The sequence below is a fragment of the Centrocercus urophasianus genome, unplaced genomic scaffold (assembly GCF_019232065.1).
Source record: "Centrocercus urophasianus isolate 14NV4802_14NV808 unplaced genomic scaffold, USGS_Curo_1.0 seq_30, whole genome shotgun sequence".
NCBI classification, from domain to species: domain Eukaryota; kingdom Metazoa; phylum Chordata; class Aves; order Galliformes; family Phasianidae; genus Centrocercus; species Centrocercus urophasianus.
This window is the reverse complement of record NW_024884867.1, coordinates 11,039,946-11,066,959: the sequence shown is the minus strand read 5'-3', so window position 1 is coordinate 11,066,959 and position 27,014 is coordinate 11,039,946. Positions and strand designations below refer to the sequence as shown.

Genomic DNA, 27,014 nt, shown 5'->3' with positions numbered 1-27,014 from the left:
CCGGCAGGGCGGCCTCCGCCGCCGGGGCCTGTGGAGAGGCGGCGGCTTTTCCAGACGGACCCTTCCGGCAGAGCGGGGAAGGGGAGCGGCCTCCTCGGCCGGGCCGCCCTGCGGGGCGCGTTCCTGCCGGGCCGGGCGGGGCCGCGCGCGGCTGACCTGCGCGAGCTGACGGCCGTGCGCTGCGGGAGGGGCGGCACGGCGGGCGGCACCGCGCTGCTCTGCCGGGCGGTTTTGGTTTCGTTTCTCCCGTTTGATTGCTTTCCGCAACTGTTCTGCTCTGGATTTGTTCACGCGCACTGAATTTCGTGAAAGCACGTCTCCGCATACACCGCGCTGTGCCTCGTCGGTGGCAGGCGGGTATGTGTGCGCAACCTTCGGTCACCCTAAGAGCCTGCTTGTTTCATGGATCCGGAGGGAAGAGGTGGCTGATTTCCAGCTGTTTCCTACTGTGATGTTAAAAGAAGGCCGTTCGATAAGTAAAAGTCAGGAAGATAGCAAAGCCCAAACCATCAGGGAGTCTATAAATTGTTTAAAGAACTCACAAAGATGCTAACCAGGCTCCTGCCACAGTGCTGAGGGCACTAGCAGGGCGCTTTCCTGTACGTCTCATGCAGTGGTAGCCCCTAAGGGAAGGCTTGGAAGAGAGCGTTACAAGCAAATTGAGGAAGAGGACTATTGCAAGTAGAAATGCAGGAAAGCATGGCCAAGTGATGCTGGCAAGGCAGCTGGCCAAAGATAGGGACAGGAGGAGTGTGATCAGGAAAGGCTGTGCAGTGTGCATCTCGGCACGGTCTTCTTAGAGAATTTTCGGAGTGAGACATCTTTTGCTGCTCACAAATTCACAAACAAGGTCACAGTAAGGGACTTACACAAATACCTAGAAAATGTACATTAGGATTCAGAGAACAGCAGCTATTCTGCCCTCTCCTTCCGTGAGTACTCCTCTACAGAAATGCCAAGGACAGCATGGTGAGGAAGACTTCAGTGTTTCACCCTCATACACTTTTTTGCCCATCCTAAGGATGTAAAGCAAGACCTTTGCCTCCCACAGAGAGCTTAAATTAAGAATGGATGAGTCACTAATGTAGTTCTTCAGTCTGGATATGTGTCTATATTTGCTTCTTGGCTTTGATGTCAGGTCTCTGGGACAATTTATTGCCTGGACAAATCTCTGATTTTACTTGTTAGCCTGCCACATGGCACCAAGCCCCCAGTGCCAGGGATAACCACTGCTTCAGGGTCTGCCTCTAAAAGAGGCACAGAGCTGCAGCAGACTGCCCAAAGAAGATGGAGGAGCCCTCAGACTGAAAGATATCTATCGTCAGTAGCGTAGGCTTCGGCAGGACAGGGAGGTGTCGTGGTAGTTGCTTAAAGTGCCAGGAGAATCATCAGGCACTCATGAGACCCTGGAGCACAAAGGTTCCTGCAGCTGTGCAGGAGATGTATTTGTGTGCCCTGCAGCCTCTGTCGGCAGAGAAAGAGCCAATGGCATCTCCCAGAGTTTACTGAAATCCCTTTTTCCAAGCACTCCTCTCCCCTTCAGATACAGAATGCACACACTGCCCTTCCACTGCAGCCGGCACAGCTCTCCTCCACTCGGCAGCCAAACAGTCCTGCCACTTCTCTGCAAGTGAGCTCCCTCAGACCTTAATAGGAATTGTCTTTTTCAGGAACCCACAAGGCTTTGCCCCTAAAAGGGGAAGGCTGTTTTATTTATTTTGGCTCTGACAGCTTTTAGAGTAAGACAGACCACATGCAGAGTTACCTGTCCATCAGGGTGTTTGGGTAACCCACTGCAATAAACTCAGCTGAAAACACCTGCCCTCTCATTATTCCCCTTCTTAAGGGACTGGTGGAGCAAAGACCAGCAGGTCTGTTAAATGCAGTGAGTCTGTCTGCACAGAGCTGCAGAATTCAGCCTATTCCTGGCGTCATGAAGAATGAAAGCATTCCAAGGAAAGGCTGCTGCTTCTACAAGTACAAATTCTGAGCAAATGTCTCAGAAGTAGCAAAAGAGGGATAGAGGGGGGAGAGAAGGGCTCTGTGCTCAGCAGGAGCAGAGGGTGGCACTCTCTGCACAGCACAAAGCCGCTGTGGTGCTTTCCAGTTACAGCTATTAAAGCTACAAGCATGTTTTTCTAAATATTTCCTTAGCAGAGATCTCACTCCCTAACCACTGACAACACCACGTTCCAATTCCCTCTGCTTACTACATGCTTTTCTGCTTACATCCTTCTATTATTTGGTGTCACTCAGTCTGCAAAAACTTCATTAAAAAAGAAACCTATGCTAACCATGCAGAAAAAGCTCTATTACTGGCTGGCTGCAGTCAGACTCCGGCATCCAGCTTTTCCCTCCCAGCAAAAAATGGCTTTGTGTTAAACACAGAACATGTGGCTGCTGCCAGCTCTTCATCAACGGGCTTTAGGAAAGGCTGCCTTAATATTTTATTTTTATATTTTATTTACTGATCTGTTATTTATGTGCGTGTAACGTTTACACGCCGCTGCCTAAACAATTTTAGCGTGTCTATTTTAATGGCGATAAGGATTTGAAGTGTTGCTTTCCTGACCCATTCCTATGAACAGCAGAGAGACTCTGATGGAACTGTGGCATGTCTGATGTAACAGCTTCACTCAGAATTTAACCAACCTCTATCCTACATGAAAGAATACTGTGAAAATATAAAAAGCAGTGTTGTGTAACCGAAAGGTTTGCAGATGGGGACTCTTGCAATCAGAATAAACTAAGATTTAAGGCCTTGTTATTGAAAATCTCTTGCCAATGCCCTCCTCCTGTTTAAAGCTGCATTCCCTTTGGTCAAAGCAGCTGTTCTGAAAAACAAACTTCTAAGAGCTCATTAATTTCCAAGGCATATTACAGTGTTGTGTCCCTGGGTCACAAGGGTTAGTTCTGCTGTCAGGACGCCTTATGTATTTAAGGAAACTAATTCAGAAAGTTCTTTTTCCATGTATCAATTCATGTGTTGTGCGTGTGGAGGGAGGGGAAGGAAATGACTGTTTTTTAGTGGTTTTAAGCTTAGGTTTTACACAATAAATGATTTTTCTGTCAGCCTGAAAGAAAGAAGTTTTTGTTTTTCTTTCCTGGAAGTTACTTTCCCAGCCTGGGGTTCCTGGTTAAGAAAATGTTGAAATTGCACCCACTAACTCATAAGTGCTCCTGTTCTACTGCACTGTAGTGCTTCCCTCAGGGACTCCAAGAGCCCCCGGACAGCACTGTGCAGCAGGCAACGTGGGCCAGTCCTTGGAAGGACTCACTAAAGGAGTGTGGAAGCCTGGAATTCTTTCACGGGATGCTCAGCACAAAAAGCAGGACACTTGTTCCCTGTAGGATATCTCAACAGATGTGGAAGAAGCTCCATCTTGCTTGCTCGGAGACATGCACCCTACAATGCATGGTGGAGATGAGCAGCTGGGCTTTGCAGCAGCTATGTGCAAGGTGAGGCTGTAGGAAAACATTGGATGGGGAATAAAGAGTGGGCAGAAAGCAAAGTCCCAGTCACCATTCTGCCCTGACTCGATCCCTCCAGTAAATCTCTCTGCTCTATCCCAGCTGCCTGGCACAGCTGTCCTCCAGACACTGGCTGTGGAAGCTGGCTCAGCAGCCAGATGTTCCCTGGGAGGGTGGTGGGAGTGCTTCTGCTGGGCTCAGTGCTCTGCCGTGTGCCTGGCCTCGTGCCTGACACCTTCAGCAGGCAACCAGACATCTTTTGGTCCTTGTCTCACGTGCTCCCTCAAGCAGGAAGTTGTCCATGCCATGCAGTGTCCCCCCACAGCTTCCCGACAGAAAGAGCTCACAAATACAGAGCAGAATTTCCGTAAAAGCCATAGCCTGGGGGAAGGGGGGTCACTGCTCTGAGCTGGAAATCCTTGTGGGCAGACTGCTCTCAGTTTGGTCCTTCATTCTGCATGCTAAGTTATTGCTAAGCCAGAGTGATGCAGTGTTGTGCAGGCAGGTCCTGCTGGCAGAAGGATGCTGAGATCTGCACAGACATACAGACAGAAATGGCTGGGCCAAGAACTGAGTAAACAAACACAAGAAACCCACGTACATTTGTGTCTGTGCTGCACTTCAAGGTCTGCAGCTTGGAGCAGCAGCACAGCCCAGGGCACTGCCTGCTTGCCTCAGGATTACGGGTGCCTGCACTCAGATGACCCCTGGAAAAGAATCCAAATAACAGGGATGTAAGGTCCTTAAAAAGGGCGCTGCAGTGCCAGACTTGAGCACATTCTCTTTCTTTCATTTAGGTATTTCCTATACTGTTGTTCTAGGCCTGCCCAAGTGACAATAAAACCCACTTTTTGAATACCCTTTCCTGCCAGCTAGCCCTTATGCCCTCAAAGACTGCAATAACATAAGGAAAGAGCAGAAGGAATCTCTATATTTACTTCTGTCACACTGAGCCTCATGTGGGAAAAGATTTCTCGTTTCGGGGATTTTTCAAAGCTTAACATGCATTTATGGTGACATTGCCCTGAGGTTTAACTGCCGGTGTTAAGAACAGCAGCGCAGCACAGCGCTGTGCCACAGAGCCCAGACTGCCCTTCAGGCAGAAGCATTCTGCCGGGAAAAATCCCTTTGCTCTCTGCTGTTCAGAACAGACATCATGCACTTGTATATGCCGTTTCGGTTGACAGGGAACTCAAAGAAATATTACACAGGAGGAGCAAAATGCAAATTTGAACACGAGCAATCACGGCAAATAACTGACAGGGTCATAGCCTGGGAACACCACATACACAACATTTGCCCTGGGAAGGAAAGAGTAAAATAAGAATTGACCACACAAAGAATTATTTGCATCTTCTTCTGCCCTCAGTGCAAGGAGGAAAAACAATCCTATTAAGCTACCAAGATATTGCTTGTGCGCCATGCTTAGAGCAAACACAAGTCTCCCTGGGGAGGGGCTGGTGCGGAAGGGGGTGAGCACACACAGCAACACAGCACCAGCATCCCATCCCCGATCCCCTCCAAGCCTTGGGCTCATCAGCCAACTGAAGGTGTTATGTGGGGATTTTTAATTACTGTCCCTCAAAAGCCAGGTGAATGCCTGAATGCCTGCTTTTGGGAAGGAGGACTTTGGGACGTGCCATGCCAGTGCCCCTAGGCCAACCGGGGCCAGCACAGGAGGTTTCTGGGCAAGGTGTGCCAAACCTGCACCCACCTGCTGCTGGCTTGAGTCTGTGTGCTGCTTCATGGGTGTGCATGCAGCTGAGCTCCATAAAGATCCAAGCATAAAGCAACTGTCATTTGTAAAACCACAATTTTTTGACTTCAAATTCTACTTCTATGCTAAATTATTGCAACAACTTCTGCAGAATATGAGAACTAACTGCAGCTAGCAATCGGCGTTCGCTGCCACCTGCGAGTCCTCAGCGCTGGGGCTGTGGGGCTGCCAGGTGCCATTGCAGGACGGGGATGAGAGAGCTTTTCAGCTGGCAACCCACCAAATGCCACGGAATAAGGAGTGTCCCTGCCCTCCCATCACCTCCACAGGTTACGCGGCTGAGGGACGCAGATTAGTGTTTTTTGCGCAGCTCCCTCTCTTTGGGCTCCCTGGGATGCACGGCGACACTCCTTCCCTCCGCTCCTTGCTCACGCGAACCCGGGGCAATTTTTCCCCCCGGGAAAGGCTCGGGCACTTTTCCCCTTTCCCCTTCCTCTGACCCTACCCGAGCTCCGGGGCACGGCCCTGCCCGCCGCCAGCACGCGGCCCCCATCGCCCCCATCTCCCCGCAGGAGGAACTTTCCCCCGGAGCCGCTCCAGCCGCTACCCGCGAGGCCGCGCCGCCTGCAGTCCGGCGCTTTCCAAGTGCGGAAAAGACAAAACCCCGCGAGCCCCGCTCCCCTCCAGCCCAGGTCCCCCCGCCCCGCGCCGCAGGTGCCCCCCGGGGGAGGGCAGGGGCCGGGAGCAGCCAGGGGAGGGGGCGAGGGGCGGGGAGGCCGGGCTCGGGGGGTCCCTGGCAGCGGCGCCCGTTCAGGGCACGGCTCCGCAAAGCCCCGCTCGGCACAGCGCGGCTCGACAGCGCAAAGCTCGGCACGGCACGGAGCGGCGCGGCTCGGCGCGGCTCGGCACGGCGCGGCTCGGCTCCGCTCGGCTCAGCGCCCCGCGCCATGGGCCGGAGCTTCACCGGCGCGGAGCTCATCCTGGCGGCGACCGCGGCGCTCTGCCTCGGCGGGGCGGGAGGCAGCAAGGTAACCCCGAGCGGCCCCTGCCCGCCCCCGGCGGCACGCGGGGCACGGCGCGGCACGGCGCGGACGGCGGTCGGGGCCGGCACACCCGACGGGCGGGAGGCTGCGCCGGGAGCGGGGCTCGGCGCGATCCGCCGGGACGCGGGGATGCGGAGGGGCTGCGCTCGGCCCCCGCCCGGGGTGGGGTCTGCGGCCGGCTCCGTAAGGCCGGCTGCGGGAGCCTGTCTCGGGTCGTTCCGATTCGGTACGGGCGGACGCGGGATGCGGGGGGAGCCCCGTGGATATCGATATATCAGCGTTCCAGGCAGAAATCGGAGCAGTTGCCCAAAGGCGGCCAGAACGAGGGGTAGCTTGGAGCAGGGAACCCAACCCAAGCACCTCCCGTCGCGTTACCCTCCCTTTGCTCTCCTGCCTCGTGCACATCTGTGGTACCGAGAGCAGGTGAGTAGCGGCAGGGACGGGCGCTCCGTAGGACGGGCGCTGGCAGCGGCCGGGGGCGGCGGTGGGAAGCAGCGCGGCGGGGCAGAGCGGTGCCGGGAGCGCCGGGCGGCTGCGGGGCGAAGGAAGCTGGGTGCTGCGAGAAGGGCGAGAGCCCCGACCCGCTGCCCTCGTGGGGATCCTGTGGGCTCTTGGAGCAAAATTTCACGCTTCTGGTGAAGGTTCTCAGATCTATGAAATATGAGCCATGATGCTATAAGAGAATAATATTCTGTGAAAGTATTTCTTTAGTTATGTATAAATATATCAAAGAAATGCGGGGGATTGCTTAAGGGGGGAAAGCAGCATGGTATGATTCAGCCTGCCGCAGCACATACCAGCACAGCAGTGACTTCGTGGCTGAAATGTTTTATCTCACTCACGTGAAGATAGCTACCGAGAACTTCTTACTTAAGCCATGATCTTGATTCTGAAGTACTGAGTACCAACTTCACAAAGGTGCACGCTTTAATCTATGGAATTGTACGGCTGTGGGTTTTTGTCTTTAGTCTCTCTTTTAACTCAGAACTGCAACATGTAACCTGGAAACTTACCCTTCCCTCGGGCTTGTTTCTGAGAGTGAACAACTCCCGCACCCAGCTGCACCCTTACACTGCATGACTGCTCCCTGCCCGAAGTTGTTACATCCTTCCTGTGCTTCGTTCTAATTTTGCCTGGACAGTCATGAGACGGAACAAATATTTGCTGTCGTGTGTCTTTGGGTGTGAGTTCAACGGCGTGACACTGTGTGCATCAGCAAACCCTGCATCACTTTGTTCCATCTGTCTTTTTCCTGTCTTTCCCAGCCAGCTCCCGTTGATCTCTGGTTCTGAAGCCATGACCATTTACCTTCCCACTTAAGCACTGACCACAGGTACCATACCAGAAGTGCCTCCCTAAGGAAGCAGCAGCAGCCTCCCCCTTACTTTCCCAGGCATGACTTATTCTTATGTCAGCTATTCATATGATTGCACACTGCCTGTAGTCTTTAAACATGCAGGACAATTTCTTTTGCAGAATAAAACCTAGGCATTTTCTATAGCTTATCTGCCTAAATGTGACAGTGAAATTCATGCATGTAGACACACGCACACATCTCTTGCTCCCTGGTTTTGTTATTCTTTTGATTAAGTTGTACTTGTTCCTCGCTCGTCAAGGTCTGTGTAGGCTTCATTATTTTTATCTGTTTTGGCTGCCTTCTGATAGTGTTGCTATGCTAGGAAAAAATCCTCTAAATGGTTAGTTCAAATCTGGTTCGATTTAGCAAAAATGAGAAATGAATTATCTGCCTGCGTGGAATTAGCAGTATGAAAACCACAGCAGACTCCTTGGAACGGGCACTGTGTGTGTGAGGGATGGCGGGCTGAGCTGGGCATCCAGGGAGGTGGTCTGTGCCAGTCAGAGCTGAGGCTGTGGGGATGTTGTAGGGTTGTGTGGATGCTGAAATAGGTTTTGTAGCAAAACAGCCTGCTTTGGAACCCCCAAACTAAGGACTGCAGCAACATAAGAATCAGAGTGAGAGCAAATGAGAGATAATTTGAAGATAAGGTGAATGGTGTTTCCTCCTGTATGTCTGTATCAGATGGAACAAAATGTGCGGACAGGTGGCTTGTGTATCCAGGAGGAAGATCCAGGAAGGAAGAATGGAAGCCTGATGAAAGAAACACATAGTCAAAATTCCAGGTCTCTGTATACCCATAAAATATTATGTGTTTAATCAAATCCTTGTGGAAGAGGTCTCTGTGTCAGTGGCATCTTTCACCTAGCATTCGGCCGCTCACTTGATGGCTTAAAAAAACATCAAGTCTCTGTTATTTCTTTCAAGAGAAGAAATCTGCAGTGATCCCAACCTTCTGGTGAAAGTCTCAGTCCCAGGGAGGACCGTGGCAAAATTCCCGTTCGCTTCAGAGGGAGCAGGATCCTTCCCAAGATCAGTGAAGGATTAAACAAAAAAAAATCAACTACTAAAATATGCACCTCAATTAGCAAAGAATGTGGCCTGATTAGTAAAGTGTATGAAATTTCAGCTATTAGATTCTACAGCCCCCATCAACAAAGCACACTGCACAATTGGCAATGTATCCAGAATCTCAACGACTGTCCCAGGCTCCTGCCAGGCCAACCAAGCATGCAGCTGAATCAGGGAATTATGCAACTGGAGCAGCAAAATATGCACTTCTGACTGGGGAGGGAAGGGCATGCAGACACTCAAGTGTTGAAAGCCGACAAACAGTAGGTTTGGGGACGTTTGTGGTCAACCTCTGCCTTAAGAAAAGTGAAGGCAAAAGAGATACGTTTGATGAAATCTCTCTGAACAATCGCTGGGCTGGAAAAGTCCATCCCTCAGCCAGCTCAGTGCTGATGGCAGCAGCCCTGCTCCTGCCCGGATGCGCTACACATCTGGTTCATATCCCAGCTGCCAGGTGTAGGGGTTATTTCATGGCACGTGAGCAGGGTTTGTAGCTCCAGGTAGGTTTTACTTCATAGGTCTCTACAGAACACTGTGTTTCTGTCCCAAGAATCTGAACCAGTCAAGACAAATAAGGGACCTTCAAAGAATCTGAAAGTTTTGTTGGCAAGAAGCTCGTTGTCTATTAATCTCATCACTGTTTGTAAAAGTACTCTGTGCTTTCAAAGAAGAAAAGTGATAGGTCTTTCCTATTTTCTTTAGACCTTGATGAATTGCTGTAGCTTCTTCCTATTGCATTTACAGCATACCTTGGCAGCCAGGTACTGCGAGCAGGGCTTGGAGTTCAGGCAGTGTGGGAAGCAGTTCTGTCCTGATGTCCTGAAGCAGTGGAGTCGTTTCTCCCCACCTCGTGCCTGTGTGCTTAAAAGCAAAAATCCACAGCTGCAGTACCTGGTCCTCATCCTCAGAAGATATTCTTGCTTTACATGATTGCTTTTGTTTGATACAGAAGAGCTGTAGGTTGTCCTGTTTTGATAAAGATACAGTTTCAGGATTTCTATAAACTGCTTTTTTTTAAATATAACTTTATATCTGGAAGTAAATTGCATTACATCACCTGTGCACAAGGAAGCTGTGAGAATTGCTTTGTTTTACTGCACTGTTCATAGAAGTCTGAAACATTACTCAAGTCTAAGAAATTTGTTTCTTTCTCCCCTGCCCCCATTTAAATTTTCTTTTTTAATCCACTGCCATCACTACATGAAACTGGCTTGCGCTGAACTTATTTACCAAATTTCTGTCTTATTTCCAGGTCAGTTCAATGAATGATTCCATTTAGTTCTTTTTTCCTGTTTCAACTATTTCCTACTGAGTCCAGAGCAGTGCCCTTAACACATAATTGATTTGGGTCACTGAACCTTAATTTTTCATGTGTGTTCATTTGCGTCCTGCCACTGGTCTGACTGGTATGTCAGTTAGAAAAATGCAGGCGGATTTCTCCTGGAGGCTAAAGTTCATGTGGAGTTTCTGGCAAAATAAGATCCTGGAGTATGTATCCCTGCAACTGGGCAATCATTCGTAACTTTTTTTAATTCTCTGTCTGGCCAGAATGTTGTAAATCTGGCTCTCTTGTTAACTTCACGCTAAGCAGCAATAATGTCCGCAATGTTTCAGTCCTGAATATCCTAATTACTGAAACACTGAAGAAACTGAGAGAAGAGAAGATGGATGAGGCTGGCCTCGAGTCCAGCACAGCACGTGGGGCTCTCTCTTTGTGTGGCTGAACCACGGTTCTCTTGTTTGCTGGGGCTGGCGATGGGGGATGCCATCGAGGTAAGAGAAGGAAGCCAGTGGCAGAGGACTTCTGGCGGGGTGTGGGTAACATTTGTGCTGAAGAAGGTGAAAGAGTGCTGCTGCTCTAGAGATACTGGCAATCCCTGAGATGAAAAAGCTAAATCATTTTTGTTTCTTTAATATCTAAGTAGCTTGAAGCAAACAAGCCTGTTGTACTGGTTTAAAAAGACCCAGCAAACAATCTTTCCTGCAGTAACCAGCAAACAATTACTCTCCTTCTTCATTTGCTTCTTTGAGTACAGGAATGATGGTGGAATGTTCTTCCTACTTCCTCTTCTTAAAGAATGCATGGTGTGTTTGGTACCAGAGCTGCTACTCAGCAGCAGCAGAGCTAGAGAAATGGCACGTCTGGCACAGCAGCTCTGCCCTCCCATCACGTTGTTATTACTGGGTCAGTTTAGATATCTGTGCTGGTATTTCAGGTCCATCAATATTAAACAATCCATAACCAGCCTGATGGCTAGACGTAGATGACTGTATCAGCTGTGTTTAAGACGTTTTAGGTCATTCCTTGGGAACGAGGAATACTAAATGTAAAATAGAATCCTCTTGTAGAAACCCATGGCAGGAGGAGGGCGGGGTGGGATGGGGCACTACAGACTCCTGTGTTAATACGTGGAACGATTATCCAGCAGCCAAGAGAAGTCCTTGGACTTGATGTAAGGATATGGTAATTCCTCACACAGCTCTCGGCAGCACTTGGTGTTATACTTCACTTCAAACAGTCTTTCTCCTGTCATTACCAAGGAAAAGGAGGTCTTAATTTTGAGAGAAGAAAAGGTTAATTTGACTTAATTTCCATTTGAAAATTCCTGAGGCCCTACTCAGACCCACAGAACTCATCTTGGACTTCAGGAGGATTTAAATCAGGCCATAAGTACTGCTGATTTGGATTAGTAATGATGTGCACTGAGGACAACATCTGTATTTCAGGCTGGGAGGAGTCCTTTCATGGCGAAAAAGTTGGTAATAGTTTTACAGCACCTTTCATCACAGCATTTCAGTTTCACAAATATCTAATTACAGAAACTATTAAATTATATGAAATTCTTGGTCCTGGGGGAATACAGACAGCACCATTACGCTTCGGTATAAGCAGGGGTGGGTGGTGTTCAAAGTGGGTAAAACAAAAGCAAATTTGCCACATGCAAGCCATAACCTGCTGTGCTATCTCAGTTTCATCCACTATTTTATTCTCATTTCTTTATACTGGCAGCCAGGTTGTAACATCAAACTACCTCAACAAAATGGGCTGGTAAGAGCCTCCAGTCAGAACTACTGTCAGGCCTGAAGAAGGGACTTGTGGAATTTCACTGGCCTTCTTACTAATCCATTTCCATTGTGCTTCTGTTTCATGATTCTGGTAAGTGGTAGCAGGACTACTAACAAGGGCTGAATGTCAGGATGCCAATAAGGAAAGCTTCCTGAATACAAGAGATCTGGGATAAAATGCCTCTGAAATTCCAATCTAATCCAAATCCAAGGAAGACAATTGCTCAGCCTTTCCAAAGTGGTGTGCCTGCTGGACACCCATTCATTCTGCTTAAATCCAGCTCTGTCCTGGTCTTGGGTAGTTAGTAGTACATGTCTGGAACAACTGTTTATGGTTTTATTAAAGTTTTGTTTTATTGTTGTTGTTTTGTTTTTTTTTTTTCTAATTTTGATTTGAAATATGGAGCCTCTACTGTTAGAACTGAGGCTTGAAGACCAATCTGCCCGTTTCCTTGTCTTCCTGCCTCATTACAGATCCGTATGTGTGGGCATTTCAGGTGAATCTCAGACTTCACAGTTTGAATACAAGGGCCCCAAGGAGTTCCTCATAAAGGCTAACTTTAAATGCGAGCTCAGTAGGCTGAATGCTTTGATTTGCTTCTAAAATCAACCGTAACTTATTCCAGGTTTCCTGGTTGAAACTTGAATGGGGAAGAAGAAAGGATGTCTGCGAAGCAGATTTGTTTGGAAAAATAAACTGCTCCCTGGTTGGGACCCTATAACAACAAACCCAGTGCTCAGTTTTCCCTCTGGCTGCAGTATTTGTGATATTTTTCCCTGTGTTCTCCTACACCCTCCCTGCTGTGCCCTCACGGTCTCCCCTTATGAGTAGGCAGTAAAGTAAAATTTACAAGCATCCTGCTTCTGAGATCCTGGCAAACAAGGGCTCTTGGAAATTTCCCTTCACAGAGCTCACAAGAGGAGACTAATCCTGAACCAGTGAGGTGGAGAAAGGCACTGCTGTTTGCATACCATCCAAAACAGAGTGTGTGTTTGGACCATAACAGAGCTCGGAACGGCCGGTCCTAGTGGTAGCAATGGCTCATTCAGAAACTTAATTAAAAATATCTTTTTTACTCTAAGTTTTTGCATCAAAGAGGGAAGGGATTTTTTTTGCTTTGTTAGTTTTGTAAAGATCACTACTCAAGTCTTCTGCACAAGCCTCCTTGCCTGCACTGAGTGAAGAAATGGCCTGACTTCCACAGAGTTTCAGCTTGCTAGTGATGATCCCAAATATTAGCAGGTTTTAGCTTTCCCATCTGGACTGTTTCCTTCTCTGTATGTTTGTACAATAGGTTTCCATCATATGGAACATCAGAAGTGTCTGGATGAAACAGTAGGGTCATGCAGCTGGAAATCCAAGCACAAACAGCTCTCTCTTGCAAAGCCAGTTTACAAGTATCTGTGGTTTTTGTTGGCTTTTTAAAGATCAAAATTTGTTTGCTGGGAAATGACCAGCAGAACTTGCTTGAGATTGCTTTCCAGTTTCTTCTTCTCCTGTTTTTGGTACTCCCAAAACAAAAGAAAGCATTTTTGAGCACCTAAGCTGCATGTGGATTTCATTATTCAAATCTCTCCCGAGTATCTGGGAGGTTTTTATGTGTCTATAAAGCTTATTTGGGAACACAGTTTCACAGATTCCTGTGAGCATACATAACTTGCTGAATGGACTTTTTTACTGAACTCTGCAAGCAATCTTTTACTGCAGTGCTATAGCTTTTGTTTTGTTTCGTATTTTGTCTGGTTACCAAGCAGTTCAGACATAATCTGAGCATGTTTTCTACTCTTTAATTTGAGCTGCTTTGGCCCGTTCAGCTTATAGAAAATGAAAACCAGATTGATCTTCTGGAAACTCCTTTGCCACCCCTACCCGCTCCCACCAGCCCTGTCATTCACTGTTGATTTTTCCTGCGGTGTGTCGTGTACACTTTGTTCATGAGAACTTGCTCTATAAGAAAAAAAGTCCTCTGCTGACCTACTAAAGCCCTGAAGCAAAAGGCCATAGCATCTTGAACTCTTCATTACAAGCCTTACTTTTATTTATGATGGTCCCCACCATATTCATGATTATTTGCCTGAGGAGACGCTGTAAATGATTCCTTTGTTTCTTTTTCTAAAGCTTTACATTTTTTGTATGTTTGAATGAGAGTATTTTCTGAAGACAAAGAGGAACACAGCTTTGTATGGATGCTGGATCTCATTTGATATGGCATCTCACATCTGTACGGCAGGAAATCCATTTGTCTGTGGAGTGTCCAGTCACAAGAGTTAGATTTCCCAGCCCCCAGGGATTAGCCTGGAAAGTCTTACATGACAAAGCTGGCTGCTGATGCGAGGCCTAGCACTGGATGTTATCTCACCTGTGTCATCTGCTTCCTTAGCCACAAACGCCGATGTCACGATGGGAAGTGGGAAAACAGTGATCAGACTGCTCTCACAGGATTTCATGTGTGTTTGTTGCATGAACGCACAGCAGTAAATGTATGAGGTACTGATGATGAATTTCTACCTGATTCACTTCACAAGTTCCACTTCACAAGTGTAATTGTTGCCCCCAAGGAAAGATTGCCTATTCAAGCAGGTCTTTCCAAGCAACTGGATTTGCATGTTCTAAATAGATTTTTCAAACAATTTCACAGAAGAGTAGTCCGAGTGCCTTCTGTTTCAGATGGGGATGAGAAGCACATGAATGCTGCAGTGTGGGTCTGCAGTGGGGAATGAAGGAGACTTCAGAAAAAGACCTGTCATTTTGTCTCCAGTAAGAACACCAGGATGTAAGAGTTCCAACAAAAACAAGGAATCAGAAGCATTCTGTGCCTTGACCCCGGCCCCTTTCACAGGACTCAGAGCATTTCTTTCTGTAGTTCATGTTCTTAACAATGTTTTATCTGTTTATGGGTGTTTCTCCACCTCGGCATCCGGCAAGCACTGAGTGAATGCTGGGTACTCCTATGCAGTAACTGTAACTTAATGCCAAGTCCAGGAAATAAAAAAAACATGAAAACAACACCTGTCATCATAAGAACTTCCAGCCTCAAAAAAGATAAAGCAAAATATAGAATGAGATAAGGAGAGAGAGCTTTGCTTAGCCAGACTTACATGGCTATAACTTGCAAGACCTCTTGTAGGTGAATCCAATACAATCTTTAATTAAAGGTCTAGAATGGGAGAACTAGCACTTCAGCATATTCACGATGTTGAGAAAAAGAGCAAGAATTGATGTTATTGTGTTCTCCATATCCAGACAACTGTCACCTGGGAAGCTTTAGATAATTCTGCCCTGTATATAACTACATGCAGGTTGGCATCTTGGGCCCAATGAGGAGAAACTGCTTCAGCTTCTCACCTGACAACCTCTCAGAAGAAGAAGAGCATCAGCTTTTCTGTGGTTGCTCTGAAGGCAAGTACAAAATGTCAGTTACAATGTGTGCACAGACTGTGTATGCTGCTGCTCATGCTATGGAAAGCTGTACTGTTCCATGGGTGATTGTTCAGGAAACAGCCCCTGTTTTTATCTCTGGGAACAAGCATTTTTTTGTGAGCAGCAAAGGGCATTGCATCTCTGGAGTCAAATGAGGTCTGTTGTTCTCCACAGAAACTGGAATGCATCGCTGTGTCTGGTGGTTGCCTGAGTGCCCATGTTTGTTGGTTGGTTCTTTTTTTGTGATTTTCCTTTCTCCCACCTCCCAGTCTCAGAGAGGCTCAAGTAGGAAGGATGGTGACCTCATGGTGCAGTTATGCGATCTGTCGGAGGCCAGGTATCAAAATACGCTGCAGCTGTGAAGTCGGGACCTTACTGTGCTGAGGGCCTGGGCCTCCTGGTTCTAATGAAATCGCTGACCTTCTCCTGCCACTTACTCTGCAGCTGCTTTGACTCACAGACATTTGTTGTGGCAATGGCTTGCCTAGCAGTTTGGCACTGTGCTGCAGGAGAAGCTGCATCCCCAGGCAGGTGCTGAGAGCTGGCTGCTGACACCTGCCAGCAGGTGAGGACGTCCCCAGCCCCATCACGCTTTCGGTTCTGACAGAGCCTACCTGCCTTTCTCCAAGATTACACAAACATTTGCAACCTCGCCGACTTCTTTTCCACAAAGCCAAGAGAATGTGAAATAAAGCAGCACCTTCCCAGCAGGCTTTTTCAGATTTTCAGGGCTCAGCTGCAGCAAACTCGCATATGGGAGGAATAAGAGAAAACAGCATGCCTGCAGTGGGAGGCACAGTTGGGCCTCCAGCTCCTGAAGCCTTGTTCAGACATTGCATTCTTTGCTCTAATTGCAGCACCGCATTCCTGCTTTGCTCCTCTGCTCCAGTGGCAATAGTTTTCTTTCCCTCACCTCCTGCACCTTCAGGCTTTTATAGTCCCCTTCCCTTCCTACCTGTGCATTGGTTCTTTTCAAATGTCCTGTGAACCAGTAAGAACAATAGAAAATGTGGTGATAGGCATGAAAACAGGGCACTGCAAAACCGGCTGATGTGTGCCAAGTAAGAATGTAAGACAAGATGGGTTCTTTCCTGGAAATGGGATTTGCAGAGTGGAAATGTCACATCCATAATCACATCCATGTGGTGGAACTGCTGCTACCCACTACTGAAATAACAGAGCATCTGTTAAAAAATGTAGCCTTGGTTTTGCTTAAATCCTGCAGGTTGTGCTCATTTCAATAAATCCTGGACCCTTGTTTGAAAACATAAGGATGGCTGCTTTGATTCTGTAATTTAATTCAAAGCAAATGTGTGTTCGGCGTGGTTTCAGGGTTCTACTCTCAAGTCCTGTACAGTGCTTGTTGCTGTAAGCTTCTCCAGGGCACAGGGCAAGAACGCTGGCTGGAGGTGCTGCTGTATGGATTTGTGTTGGGATGGGGAGGGAAAGGAGACCCCTCAGCAGAGGGAATACTCTCCAAATTAAGAATTCTTTAGAGGATCAGTCTGAAAAAAAATCATAGTTAAGAACTGGAAAAAGGTCCCTGGAAACCTCTCCTTAATTCTAAGCAAGCTGTTTGCAGTTTTTGTCAGTCCCATGTCCTGACCTTCCACCACCAGACATTCTACTTTCAAGCATCCAAAGATGCTTGAGGAATTTCCGTAGTACAGAATGGGATTCTCCTTTTGCTGCTGCCTCATGCTTTGAAGAGCAAAGGCAATTTAGTGGAGAGGACAGCAATTTCAAGGCATTTCCACAAATTCTTATGCTGCCAAGTGAAAAAGTAGATTAGATTTGCTGCTGCTGTATCTAGTTCATTCTAATGAAAGAAAATAAACCTTTCATGAAGAGGTGACCTGAAAATGCAAAATTAAGTAGAGTGCTAATTTTATAAAGCCTCTGATTAACTTTCTCTTCCAGCTGGAAAAAAAAAAAATCTCAACCAACTTTGATCTCTGGATCAGTCAGCTAGCGAAGTAAATGTGGTCACTTAAACCAACAGACTGGAGTTTTGTATCTTACTCTTGGGATTGTCTTTCCTTAGATCCTGTATTTGATGAGCATCCAAAACGCTCAGACTGCTGTAACTTGGAAACACTGTGAGAGCAGAACTTGGGCCTTCTGCTGGGAACCACAAGAATTGTATTTCTGGTAGTTTGCAGCTATTTCCAGCCACGTCAGCAAGTAAAGGCTTGTCTATATTTTGCTTCCTCCCTTAAGCTCGAAGAAGGGAACGGCCACTTCCCCTCTTTCCCTCTTTATTTCTTTTTTCTTTCTAAAGTCTGAAGTTCAGCATTTTCTTCCTGCTGTGCCAAAAGGTCAGGCCGCTTGGTGTTACATCCCACGTGGGGGGCTCTGTTCAGTCACCCCAGTGAGTCCCAGTGATATTTAACTCAAAATGAACCTCCTGTGTTTGGAGGGGGAAGTAACCGAGATTCCTCACCTCCCTCTGCACGTTACAGGCAATTGCAGAGATTGGTGGATCCAGGGTTTTAAAGAGGTCCCTGGGGCAGAATAAAATGTGAAGGAGCTGGTGAAGTAGTGCTAAAGTGTTGCCAGCTCTTTGAAAGAAACACACATGTGCATGCATGTGTGGACATAAGATGTATTTAATTTTGGAGGGTGAGGGATCCTAAATAAAGCTTGCCGGCTTTTCACTCCGCTGATACACGGTGAGTTCAGATGGCTAAATTTAGTCACCCAGACTGAACAATCTTGGATTCTAAGACCAATCCATCTCTGTCCAAAGCTAATTGCATATCTCTATGGTTGCTGTAGAGTCAGCTGGAGGCTGACAAGATAAGGCTTCTGTAGAAGGGCCATATGCTTCCTGGAGTCTTGTTTTGGCACCAAGTGGCCGCAGGGGATTGGCTTTTTGAAACAAAGCAAAAAATCTACCTGGAGGAGTTCTCTTTTTGCTACCTCCCCAGTACCCCAGTAATCAGTGAAGTATCATTTATTTAGTGGATGCATTTTGCAAGAAAAGATGAAACATAAAAGGCTCTTTTGGTCATAAGCACAGGATCATAACCAAACGTTCTGACTCAAGAGTGATGCCTAAGGTCTGCATAAACAGCTTCTATCCCCATCTTCTCTCATTACACTAATATTAAATCTTTCTGGTGCACCCTTTAAGCAAAGACCAAAAAGCCCTTTAACTTGGATAAGGAGATAATCACATCTGTTCCTGAAAACACTAATAAATGCAGCAGCTTTTAAACGTTCAGTCAGCTTGAGATGTAGCTGATTATTCCTTCTCTGGCATTTCTAAAGAGAAGTGGAAGTGACATTTTTAAGTCTGCCTAAAACTGGAAATACATGTGAGAAATGCACAGAAATCGAGACGTGCATAATGCATGAATGAGGGAGAAGTAGGTTATGATCTTTGCACATCTTTTCCCTGCGTGCCTGCAACTGGGTGTCTCTGTTAAGTATGGGGGTTGGCCCCTGAGAATGTCTTGGAAATGGAGTGGCTCTGCTGTATGCCTCCAGCTTGCTCTGCTGAGGCTTTCACTCTGGCTCTGCATGCACAGTAAGACAGCTTGATATTCCTTGGGTGACTACACTGTAAAAGAAAACAAACTACATTGGGCAGCACCCAAGGCAGAGAATCTGAGATTGTGCCGGCAGAGGAATGACAAACATCAAAACAGGATGTCCTCCTTTCTCTTCTTTGAAACAAACGCTTCAAAAGAAAAATGCCTTTGGGACTGTGCATGGGATACAGGCAGGACAGCAACCTCCAGGGTGCTGCAAACAGCAATTCCTCATGCCAGCATTAACATGAATGAAGGTCAGTACTGCAGTATCAGTACTGCATTCTTTTGCAGCAAAAGCTATGAACACAAATAGTCTGAGGGTTTCCCTAGCCAGCACATTCCATCACTTTGTCTCCTCTTCAACAGGGCTTCCATCTTTACAAGACAAACCACACACCATGACACCTCCTCTTACCAGCTACGTGCAACAGCACCCTCCCCACCTTCCCTTCAGCCTCCCATCTCATGCTAAAAGCAATCCATTTTTGGAGGCAGTCCAGACAAGCCTAAAAACTCAGCCCTGCCTGCTTCCAGTGACTGGGCGAGACCAATACCCACGACTCCTGAAGACTCCTGTGGGCCACCTGCCATATACATGGCCCCTGCTACCTGGTGAACACCCAGCCTTTCCTCATACCTTACGATTTCCTATAGATAGTCACTGTATTTCACATCTCAGTACAATAGTAATTCCCAATCCCACTCAATTGTGTGCTTGGAAACTGCAGCCCTTGCTGCCTTCCAAAAGCACCGTGTTTCTGAAGAGATCCCTTCTGAGCCCACAGAATTTTGCTGTGCCTCTCATCAACACTCTCAAGGAGTTGTCTTATTAGCAGATTAAAAAAAAAAGAAAAAATAAATAAATCTCCACCCTACTCATAATTGGCCTAATTGGTGTAAAAACTGTTGTTTATAAAAAACAAACAACAACCTATAATTTGCAAAGTCTAAAACGTGCCAAATTGTTGGCATGCCTCTGTCAAAAGCCTGTGAATATACCACTTGCTGTGGAAGGGAACATCTGCATCTAATTGATGAAATTCAGCCTGCAAAATGGATGATGTAAATGAACTAAGCAGTGTTGTCAGTCATTCAGTTCTGGATTAGAAATTTATCAGAAATCTTTTTTTCCCCACCCTCAGATCTATGCTGCGTTTCCTGTCCCTTGGGTGTTTTTTCCCTGTTGTCTGAGCAAATCTTGAATGTTTTCAGTCTCATGGGCCATAGCAAATGAACGGTTGCCCTGCAGCCATGACCTGTCAGATGTATTTCTGGATGCACACGTTGCACAATTCCCAATCCCCACCTGTGGGCATGGCTACCTGTTGGGTTTCAGCGAAATATTGCAGTGGCTGGGAGCCACGTGGCTTGTGGGGAGCAAGAGGCCTTTGAGCCTGGACCTGAGGCTCCTGAGGTGCATGCAGAATCTGCACAGTATTTTGCTCCAAATGGTGACAGATTCAGGTGGAAACGAAGCCAGGAAAGTGCACCTCACTTGAGAATAGGGCTGAGAAATGGATAAGAAGGCACTTACCCATTCAGTGTGAGAGCTGCTGAGCTGACAGCTGCTGCTTTTAGACATTAGCAGAGTTCTGGTAGGAGAGGTGGGGCTGCAAACACCTCCAACTGCCTTCTTGGTATCTGAAAAAAGAGAACCCAATCAGTCGGCATGTTCCTCCAAACAAAACCTCAGCCTCAATGAGCGCTAACTGAGGAAGTTTGGGCCCACACAAAATCCTCCTACAGACAGCAGAGGTATCCTTCAGCAGCAACAGTTCTGGTGCACGTTCTGGCTCCGAAACTGGATGCTTCTTTTAAATGGAAAGTTAGGTATTGCATGCTGCATTCTGTTACACCAGTATCTTGCTTATGAGTGAGCTCAAGAGACTGCCATGAAATGAAGACAATCTGCATGGACAGCCCAGGACAGAGGGACCTCACAGGGAAACTGTGTCACAGAGTAACCCTCTCCCTAAGGGAAGAAGGGTTCAGTCAGTGGGAACCAGCTCCTTATCAACAGCATTTACAAAGTGACAACAAATGCATCCATAATTCAGATGGAAAAGTGGAAGTTAGGATCTGTATCCTCCTAAACTGACAATGTTTTCCTCTGGATTTCTATTTGAATAAACTGATTTAGACTCGAATAATAATAACAACATATTACCTCCTGGAGAGAATGGCACACAGCTTAGCCATTTTTGCATTACTGCACAGCACCAATGATTAGACAGAAAACCTGAGCAGCTGTGCATGGTTTCTTTTTCACTTGAAACTTCAAGCCATGGTCCAGGTGTCTTAAATGAGAAACCTGCAGTTCATTCCCCTATAATTAGCTCAACCTGTGATTTAAGAGGCACTTTTAAAAATCAAAGATCGGATTTCAACCTGGAGTATAGAAAACAATTTCTATTTCACCACTGTTTTGGTCCTTTCCTATTGCTGCCCTGCCACCCCCCCTGAAATCGCTCTGAATATGAAAAGCACCTGTTGGAAAACAAAGCTAATGCCTTGCAGAACACCCAGCCTTTTTTGGTTTGTTTTTATTTAGGGGCTTTTAACATTTGGGTTGTTGTTTTTTTTTCTTCTTTCCATTTCAACATGAGACGGGGAGGGACCGGGAGAAAAAAAAAGAAATCTGGAGTATTTTGATCTTTGTGGCTTTATATGGACTTCATAAGCTTTGTTTGTTCTACTGCCAAGCTTTCTTTGTGTTTAAATAGATAACAGACTGAGACAATGAATCCAACAATAATAATAAAGAATAAAAACAACCCCCAAGCATTCTCTTTCTTTTCCAATTTATGATAGTAAACACGTGCTCCCAGACAAGGCTCATGACCTCAGCACTTGTGACTTATTTGTTCTCCTTTTCAAAAGCTGTTGCCCCAGGCACAGACAGGGCTCTGCACCCCGCACGTTTATGGAAAGCATCTTGAAAAAGGGCTCCGGGAGCTTACTTCTGGGAAAGGTTGTTGTGAATATGATGTGTGAAAACAGCCTCGCCTACCTTTAAAGAAGCAGAATGGTTGGCAGTGCACCCATTTCTTCCTTTTTGGGAGACTGTGAAGGCTATTTATAGAGCAAGAAGAAATGAATTTCAAACGGAACTGTCACTGTTATGCAAAATGCTTGCAGATTGCTGGCCTACCAGTGTGAGCGGGTATCTGCTGGCACTATTTCCAGAGCCTTTGCATTTCAAGAGAAAATGTACCCAATCAAAACTGCCTGTATTACTGAAGTAAATAAGTCCAAACGTCTCTGAAACCAAGATAAGTTGTTTAGATGATTCATGGATAATCATCAGTGCGAGGGCCTTGTTGCACTTAAAAAAGTGGTTTTGTAATGAGAATAACATAGAATTCAAGATGCTGTAGTGACACAGTTTTTCTTCAGCTTAAGGTTTTTATCACACTACAAGCTGTTTAGGATGACACATTTGTGCAGCAAAGAGTTGTGTGTCAACAACAAATGTATTCAGGATTCAGTAACCTGGGAACGTGCATCAGCCAAAAGCAGAAAGGGATGCTATTATAATTGAAATAGGGATAGAAAATGAACACTGTGTGAATTGCTCATCTGGATTATATTTCCTCAGAAGCTGTGTGCTCAGTACGCGCTCTCACAGTCTGAGACTGGTTGTCCATATTAGAGATTAAGGCTCTGAATGTGCAAGCAGAAGATAGCCTCAGGAACTCAGAATTCATGAAGCCTGTAGAAGTCTACACCAGTCACTAAAGGGAAGGGGTAGGATCTTCCGTAGGTCCAGCATGCTGCGTCCTGTATGTTGTCTCTGGCAAGAAGTAAGTGTATTTGTTGTATTTCCCAGGTCTATTATTCCTGTGGCGCGGTGGTGGAGTCAATGGAAAGAGGCCTGATTTTATCACCAGGATTTCCAAACAACTACTACCCGGGGACACACTGCGTTTGGCAATTCTTCATTCCCGTAAGAATGCATCTCATCTTGGAAATTTTTGACTTTGACATTTTTGAGAGCTCAAGTGAAACTCCAACCCCCTGGGATGGCTTTCCAGCTGCTGCGATAACAGGAAATAAGGACGTGACTCCTCCCGAGGAAAACCTGGACTTCGTTCTCCAGACTACAGAATCCTCTCTTCAGAGCTGGACGTCAAAGGCAGCTCAGAATCTGAGCGGTGCAGGAGATCAGTCAGAAGGACTTCCTGGCCACCTGGACGAACTTCCAGGAGCAGCCTCAAAGAAAGGTGAAGCCAAACAGACGTCCGAAGGAAACCGGCCAAAACAGATGAAGGAACGCAAAGCGATTACGGAGACTCAAAGAGAAGAACAGCCATTACCTGATTCCGATGGCGCCAAAACACAGAGGCAAAATGTTAGCGGCCAAGAAACAAAAGAAGGTTGGAAAGGCAATATTTTGTTTGCCCACCTAGCTGCTAGTGAGAGAGATGAAAGTCTGGGAGAGAGCTGGACGCTTCCCACAACAATACTGCCAGTGGAAATCTCCAGCCAGCAGCCGGCAGTGGATGTCTGTCCCCACGACGTACTGTATGTTTCAGATCTCATCACGTTTTCCTCTCGTTTCTGTGGACCAAATTCACCTTTAAACAGGACCATGGTCTTTGGTTCGTCTCTGGAAATGGTTGAGGTTATCATGGAACTCATTACCACCACCAACCGGGGCAGAGGTTTCGCAATGCTCTTTGAGTACAAGAACATCACAGAACCCAACACCGTGGATGCTGTGAGGCAGGAGAGAATGGAAAATGTACTGATGCTGGCAATTTTAACAGGGACTGTCTTCTTTGTACTTGCTTTGCTCTCTGCCCTCTGCGTAGCTTGCAGGTAAGATGATGGATGTCTGAGCCTCTGAGGCATGTGATATTATCTGTACAGGACAGGAAAACCAGAAAACAAATGCACATTTTCTTTGCCCTGCTAATGCTTGCTGTCCTTTTGGTGCAGTAGTGCATGGATGTAGAGGAAACCAAAGCCAGTTTCTATTCCTGCCCTATGCCTACAGTTTTCTTTCCCAGTTCTACAGCTCTGGTACCTCTTATTTACTTTTTTCTTTTATTCTTTTTTTTTCTTCCTTTTTGTTCCCCTGCAGAAATACCTGAAGGGTGAGGTCTTTCTTGGTTCTTACTTGCTTTCAATACTTGTTTCTCAGTTTTGGGCCCATAGTGGGCAATGGACAAATGCAGGGCAGAGAGCACGCTTCCCCACATCTCCCAGGCAGGCCGAGCTGACAGTCCCTGCATCTTCTCACTTCGAATCTAACCATCACTAATGCTCTGCAGAAAAATAAGTAACTTACAATACTGCCGCTTGGAATTAAGATGCAGTTACCTCGTGTTTCCCCATCTGAAGCAAGTTTTATCCAAGAGGTTGTAACAGATGTTTTAATTCTCATGCACTCACAAGGTGAGCACGTACCTGCAGAGCCCGCTCCCTGCCTGGGAAAGTGCTGTGCTATCCGTTCCTGTCCCCAGATGTCATCTGAAAGGACTGGGCCCAGGGGCTGACCTAACTAGCTGAACTGCTACAACCAGCCAGTGACAAAAGCATTCCTCTCCACTCAATTGCTTTTATTTGTTTTCTCCCAATGTGTCTATCAGGAAAAAGCTTCTCCACACCCCAGCTTATGTTTGCTGTTTTCTTGGTAACTCTTGTGAAAACATTTTTTTTCCTTCCAACGAATGCAAAACAAAGCAGGAGCTCCCCAGGTTTTTGCAAAATGGTGTTTTTCAAATATTTTGACTGCACTGGGAGCATCAGAGAACTGAAACAAACACCATCCCTTGCAGGGCTCTGATGGGGTGAGTGGCTGTTTGTGATAGCACTTATTTCTCAGTGGCACCAGTCAACTTGTCTGTCCCCTCTTCCTGCATCCTCTGCCCTGTGCATCTTCCAACCCAGAAGGTCTCAGAGTGGCCCAGCAACTGCTTATAACTGAGGCTGGGTTGAGAAGGGAACATTGCTTTTTGTGTGATTTTGGATTTGCATTACTAGCTGTGCTGAATAAACACAAAATACAGGCCACTGCCATACTCAGAATAAGAAAACATGAGTGAGGTGGAGGAGCCTAAACATAATCTTAATAATCTTAGAATCAAATAAACTCCTGCTGCATAAAGAAATTCCTGCTTTCAGAATATGAGCTTTTCATAGTTGTAAGAGTTAATCTTACGTGTGCTACATCTGACTAACCTTCCTTTGTAAAGACCTTGCCAAACACTAATTTAGACTACATTTTTTTTGCTGGTTCTAAAGGAAAACGTCTGGTGGAAAATGTCTTCCAGACACTAAATTATTTTTATACCCTTGCCAAATTTCAAAAGCAGCAGAAACACTCTGCTTTGCTATGGCAGCATCCTGGGCTGATGCACATGTTGAGTAGGCAGTTCTTGCCATTTAATTGCACTGCAGCTATCCATGAAGCTGCATGTTATTCACACCAAAGCACACAGCAGTCTGAGCTTCCACTGCCTGAAAGGTGCCCCGTGCAGACTGCTCAGAAAGTCAGGCCACGCTGCTCACATGTACAATTTGCTTTTCTGCTTCTCAGATATTTGCAAAGCATGCAAAGCATGCTATTGTTGACCAGCATAGAAAACTGAATGCCTTTTTCACCCTGCACAAATGTCACGCAGTCTGATCACTGAGCACATCCTACCACAGCCGCTGTGGCACAGCACCAGGGACAGGCTCACTTCTGGTGACATCTGCATGGCTGCCCTTCCATTACCACTTCTATTTGGTAGGGAGATGTATTAGATATTGACTGTATGTAGAGGAGACTGTCCATAGACATAGACATCCATCACCTCCTGAGAGGAAGCCCTTTGCTAACCTGGCTGCCTGTGTTCTCTGTGCACTATTCTAGGGAGGCCTCGATGACATTACACTTTTATTTCTTGCTTTAAAAAGCATGTGAGATCTGACATGTTTGGAAGGGTCACACCGCACCCTGTGCTGAGCAGCCTCACTGAGGCTGCACCAGAAAATGCTTTTTCCATCTTTGCTGCTCCAATACTTTGAGGATATTGCTCTCTGGCCCCAGCGCCACTGGTGCTGGCTGGAGCTAACCTACAGTTTCCAACTGATTCTCCTGAAATGCAGCTCAGAATATGGCTGTGGAGGCCATTAAGCATATCTAAACAACTTTTAATTTGAGCCCAGCAAGCATTTTATGCTTCTTGCTCTAGATACTGGCTTGATATAACGTGTTGTGTGTGTTTTAGCCACAGCCCATCCTCACTGCTGAAAATGCCAGGACTGCACAGGGTGGGCTGTGGGGAGAAGCGAAGATGCTTTGATAACAGCGCACTCAGAAATGGGACCAGCTCTCCGAGGTGTGACAATTCTAGTCCTGGCTGGAACGTGCCACTGCAAAGGAGACCTCACCAGATGATGCTAAGAGTAAACTTCAAGCTCTTGGCCTTGTAAACGTGCCTCCCACTTTTTCCTCTGCTTTGCTTGTTCCTCTGGTACCACGTTGGCATTTAGCAGTGTTTTTTTACCATTTCTATGTGATGCTCTTGCTCAGCTAAAAGTAGCAGGGAGCTATCTTTGCCAGGATTAGAAATGCCTTGGGCCAAGCTTGGCACCTGCTGCCACTCCAATGCACCAAGTCGTCAGCAGTGTCTGCTCAGGCTCATTGCATTCAGCCAGGGCAAAGCTCTCTGGGGAAACTCCAAGTCTCCACCACACTGCAGCTTTTGTTTGCTGTTTGGGGAGGAAATGAAAGCTTCAGTTGTTAGTTGGCCAATAATTCTAATTACTTTTGGCCATGAGGCCTGGCTCAAGCAATGGGGTATTTTTTATTTTCTTTCCCAAGCCCCAAGAACAAGAGACACGTCCACCTTATTTAATTTTAATCCCATCCAATGCAGCCAGACTTTTGCTTGATGGCTGCAACCTGTGGATTGCAACTGCATTTTACATCTGCATTGCCTGCCAGTGACCTGTTTCCAATTACAGCCCCTCTCTGCATACAGCTATTTCCTCAAGTCGTTGTGTTCCATTTCACTCCATACATGCCACTCTGCTATGCATGGCCTGCAGCGTGATCTTCTCCTTCCTCATTTAACGCTCTCCTAGAAGATTCTAGTCACTTCTGGGCTAAAAACAGAGGTTTTTCTCTGTCATCCTTATGGTAGGCAAAACCCAGAAGCCTCTACCTGCCTGTTTGTAGCTGGCCTCCATCTTCTGTTTATCTGGAGGTAGTTTAGATAGAAACACAGATGGCTGGAGAGGTAGGGGAGCACAGGGCAATTTTCACAAAGCTTTCAACAGATTTGAATATTTGCTTTCCTTGGGAAGATTTAAGCAATTTTCGTTTCTAAATTGC

The 27,014-nt window shown here is 46.6% G+C and overlaps 1 protein-coding gene and 1 long non-coding RNA gene across 3 annotated transcripts in view; one reads left to right on the top strand and one right to left on the bottom strand.

The window, feature by feature from the left end:
* Nucleotides 1–6,440: 6,440 nt before the first annotated feature.
* The window catches only part of LOC122165840, a 30,921-nt gene continuing 10,347 nt past the window's right edge, over nucleotides 6,441–27,014 (top strand). Inside the window, exons 1-3 of one of the 2 annotated variants that reach the window (XM_042829204.1) lie at nucleotides 6,616–6,654; nucleotides 11,670–11,816; nucleotides 22,515–23,506. In XM_042829204.1, the coding sequence (XP_042685138.1) occupies nucleotides 11,808–11,816; nucleotides 22,515–23,506 (1,001 nt within the window). In that variant the 5' untranslated portion in view covers nucleotides 6,616–6,654; nucleotides 11,670–11,807. Of the gene's footprint in view, nucleotides 6,655–11,669; nucleotides 11,817–22,514; nucleotides 23,507–27,014 lie in introns of both variants that reach the window. The other variant, XM_042829203.1, reaches the window with a different exon arrangement.
* On the bottom strand, nucleotides 6,927–25,409 carry LOC122165842. The gene is made up of 3 exons (XR_006170609.1): nucleotides 20,220–25,409; nucleotides 9,409–9,625; nucleotides 6,927–8,341 (listed from the first exon to the last, which is right to left on the bottom strand). It is a non-coding gene; the product is annotated as an uncharacterized LOC122165842 (long non-coding RNA).